Source organism: Etheostoma cragini, chromosome 18, assembly GCF_013103735.1.
Source record: "Etheostoma cragini isolate CJK2018 chromosome 18, CSU_Ecrag_1.0, whole genome shotgun sequence".
Taxonomy (NCBI): Eukaryota; Metazoa; Chordata; class Actinopteri; order Perciformes; family Percidae; genus Etheostoma; species Etheostoma cragini.
In genome coordinates, this window is record NC_048424.1 from 21,759,942 (window position 1) to 21,764,290 (window position 4,349).

Below are 4,349 nucleotides of genomic sequence, written 5' to 3' on the forward strand. Positions count from 1 at the left end.
CACACTATCTTTCATATTGCATTATAATTCGTAGGTAGCCTACTAGATTATGTCTCTAATACTCAAATTAATTACACATTTAATCTCGTTTGCTATACGTATACAACTTCTATATAAAAAATATGCATGTATTTCATTCTTGTAGTGATTTGATTTATTAATTTCTAGAGGCTAAAATTCCTATAAAGTCAGAATATTGGAGTATCCTTGTAAATATTCACCCAGGATACATTTATTTCTCTTTTTCTTTGTCTTTGTAAAAGATTTTGTAACATTAGTGTTGTGTTTATTTGAATAAGATGTTAATAGAGCTCATTAGAACAAAGGACTTTTTTTTTTTAAATTAGAATATGAGAGGGATATGAAGGTTTTTGCTGTAAAACTTTATTCCCACCATACCTGAGACCCATTTCGGGGCCATCTCCTTGTTTGTTTAGATTAAGATTAAGTGCTCCTCTCTAATCAACACTTCTCCAGAGTCTCACCTTCCAAATCTAATTACCGGGAGCGATTCATTAGGAGAGGAGAGGAGAGGAGAGGGGGGGGGAATCGCCGCGAGGAGTGTCAATAATGTGTCAGAATTCACTTTGGGGAATGCCTCCGTGTTTCTAATTATTTGCTAAAGTTGTCCTTCGTATTTTAATTTCGTTACATTTAAATGTACAAGGGTTTTAGTGGCAACCGACAATGGGCCCGAGATCTAGAAATGAAGATGCTCAGTTGTGTTTGAATGAGCGCTCAGTCCGCAGGATTGGCTTCTTTGTTTGTTCCTTAAAGTCTTTTGTTATCAGCATTACTTATCGGTCAACAGTGGGCTTTGTTTCTGCAAATGGCCCCCCAATCAGCTGTCTATTTAGCTTCGCCTAACCTGTGGGTATATGCTAATTGAGGGCCCGGTTGGGGCCCAACGAGTGTGCGCATTTTAACGACAATGTTTTGTTTTGGTGGACCTAGGAGAGGAGGAGAGGAGTGTGTTTGGAGGGGGAGGCAAGAGGCGGGGTTATACTAGCGGTTAGTGTGTGTGTGTGTGTGTGTGTGGGGTGGTGGGGGGAGTGTTGGCGTAAACGCATGTCAGCCAGACAGAGCATCCTCAGTCCAGCAGGGACAGCTGGGGGTCTCCACTCGCCTTTTAAGAGCGCTGCGAGTCCGAGGACGCCCACTTCTTTAAAGCCCACAGCGGTGCGTAAAGGCTGTGCGTAAAACTCCGCGGACGCAGCCGAATCTCCACAATCTCAAAACCTTCCTGTTTTGTGTCCTTCTTCGGGTTCTAGGAAGACGTGAAAGACCAAACGGAGACGCAAGAGGATTAGAAACACTATTTTGCAGCCTATTTTTTCCTGGTTTCTTCTCACCGGTGCCCTTCGGCCGGCCGCCAGCATGATGTCCTACCTGAAGCAGCCGCCGTACACAGTCAACGGACTGAGTTTATCCTCAGGAGTGGACCTGCTGCATCCCTCAGTGGGATACCAAGGTAATATCCTCAGGGTGCAACCGTTTAGAAATGAAGAAAATGGGACTTCCATTCCGCGTCCTATTACATTTCCGAATTTGAATGCAGCCATTTGTAATGATCAAAATAGATTAACCTAGAGGCATTTTATTTAGATTAACTTCTGAGTCAAATAATCAAGTTTTTATATTTGAAATTGCAGTGTCCCAGGCTGTGTTATTTCGTTTCTTATTCCCTCTGTGTGTGTCCCCCCCCCCCCCCCCCCCCCCCCCCCCCCCCCCCCCCTTCCCCCTCTTCTTGCAGGAACCCCTCGCAAACAGAGGAGAGAGAGGACGACCTTCACCCGGGCCCAGCTCGACCTGCTGGAGAGTCTGTTTAACAAGACTCGATACCCGGACATCTTCATGAGGGAGGAGATGGCCTTAAAGATCAACCTGCCAGAGTCCCGCGTGCAGGTGAGTCTCAGACACAAAATACCTCAAACCACACACACACACACACACACAGTCTATGGAAGCTCGATAACTGGCCATGGTCTGACGCGCCACTTCGTCCAAGTATCCTCTTCATTGTTTATGAAGTGCTTGATAAAAGTCACTTCTTGGTGCAATATTTCGATGTTTTCTGTAGGTATATTTGATTCATATCGTGAATTTCTAATATAGAAAATCCTTTTATTAGTAGCTAAACCCGTATTCTTTTAAATAAAGTGCGTATATTGACATAATTAAAAGGCTGTAAAACTAAGTGTTGGAGACGTATTGAAAAATATAAATGAAAAGTTTGGACAAATAATTTTCTAAGATGTTGTTTGACTACAATTCATTTTTGATGTGGTTTTGTGATCACTTTAAATGTAACTTACAATTTCACATTAGTCCACACTGCCGGGTTTGGGGGATCTTACATCCTGGAAGCACAGCCTCAAAAAGAAAAGGTGTTGTTAAAGCTACATAAAATTGATTTAAACGCGTTCATCTTCCAGGTATGGTTCAAAAATCGACGAGCCAAACATCGCCAACAGGCCCAGCAAACCCAAGGTGGAGTGCAGAACAAGGCCGTCAGCAAGCCGGTGAAAAAGAAAAGCTCTCCGGTCCGAGAGGCCAGCTCGGAGAGCGGGGCCAGCGGGCAGTTCACGCCGCCCTCGACCACCTCCCTCCCGGCTGTGAACAGCAGCGCGGCACCCCCGGTATCTATCTGGAGCCCGGCCTCCATCTCCCCGCTGTCCGACCCGCTGTCTACCTCCTCCTCCTCCTCCTGCATGCAGCGCTCGTATCCCATGGCCTACACCCAGGCCACGGGCTACAACCAGGGCTACACCAGCTCCTCGTCCTACTTCACCGGGATGGACTGCGGCTCCTACCTTTCACCTATGCACCATCAGCTACCCGTCGCGGGCTCCACCATGAGTCCCATGGGCAGCAACGGGGTGTCCAGCCACCTGAGCAACGCGTCCTCCCTGTCCGCGTCTGCGTACGGCGCGGCGGGACTGGGCTTCAGCGGCGCCGCGGACTGCCTGGACTATAAGGACCAAACAGCCTCCTCGTGGAAGCTCAATTTCAACGCGGACTGTTTGGATTACAAAGACCAAGCAGCGTGGAAATTTCAAGTATTGTGAGAGGAAAGAATTAAAAGTGACCATTTTTACAAACTGCAGACTATACAGGCAAATTAAAAGTAACCCAAGCTTGGAGCAGAACGGGCGGCGTGGTTCCACCACCACCCCCCCCCCCCCCCCCCCCCCCCCCCCCCCCCCCCCCCCCCCCCCCCCCCCCCCCCCCCCCCCACGGGCCCCAACTTCTACCTCGGGCAGAGCAGAGCTGGAGTGCCAGCCGGTTGTCTCACATGTTGGGTTAATTTATTGAACATTCACACTTCTCCCCAACTTTGATCAAGGACATGGAACAAATGTGTTGACCAAATAGAAGAAAAAAAAAATGACAAAAGAGCGAAATCCTGATTCCAAGCCTGATTTGGTTGAGTTTGAGGAATAGTACCATTTTTTTCTCCCCTCTCTGGTCTTTTCTTGTCTTACTGTTGGCACGCTGAAGGGCCCCTTTGATCCAAGCGTTGTGTGTGTTGTAGAGACTAAGTGTGTGAGTGTGTGAGAGAGAAAGAGAGAGGCTCTGACGTGAACCTGGATGCACTATTAATTTATAAGAAATGTTTAAAACTAGTTTTAAGAGACAATCAATCCGTTTGCTCATAAATGTCCCTTATGTGTTTTTGAATTATTTTCCCCATGTGTTAGATTTCTTTAAAAATAAATGTGATTCTTTGTACCTGTATATGCAGTTGAAAATGCGCCACAAACCCAGCTGTGAATTTGATAGATTTATTTCCATGTCTCGAGTGTTAAATGATAAATTATTATTAGGACCTGTTAGGTGAATTAAATGGGGACTGCAGAGTCGACCAGGCCAGCAGACAGCGAGGTCCACTTGAGCTGTAAAGTGATGAGAGAAGGCCACAAACACACTAAACAACAATAAAGACCACTTGACCTGACCCAACACTGTGCCTGCATGCGTAAATCCATCTGCCGTGTTTCTTCCTCTTTGCATTACCCGTTTCTGCACACAACACACCACCACAATCCTGAGGTGGGAGCCCCATCTCATTTTACCCACATGTTTAATTAGGCTATTACACTTTTGGGTATAAATAAATTAGATTCCAGGAGAAGTGGCCAAATTTCATCCTTGTGAGGGATCACCAAATGCGTTATAAGTTACCCACTTTTTCTATTTCTACATCACTAGAGTCTGTGATTTTTGTCCAGGCTGGGAGGAATGGGATTTATGTGAGAGCTATGTTAATCCCGTCTCAGAAAGAGGATAATCCAACATTTTTATTGACGGCTGCTCTTTGGTCCAGGGCGCACCGCTGGCCAGTTCAC

At 46.3% G+C, this 4,349-nt stretch overlaps 1 protein-coding gene across 1 annotated transcript; it reads left to right on the forward strand.

The window, feature by feature from the left end:
* Positions 1-1,039: 1,039 nt before the first annotated feature.
* LOC117961355 (homeobox protein OTX2-like) lies at positions 1,040-3,958 on the forward strand. The gene is made up of 4 exons (XM_034899947.1): positions 1,040-1,471; positions 1,754-1,905; positions 2,436-3,172; positions 3,235-3,958. Exons 1-3 carry the CDS (start codon positions 1,378-1,380, stop codon positions 3,066-3,068), a joined length of 879 nt encoding a protein of 292 aa, XP_034755838.1. The 5' UTR covers positions 1,040-1,377; the 3' UTR covers positions 3,069-3,172; positions 3,235-3,958.
* The last annotated feature ends 391 nt before the right edge of the window (positions 3,959-4,349 follow it).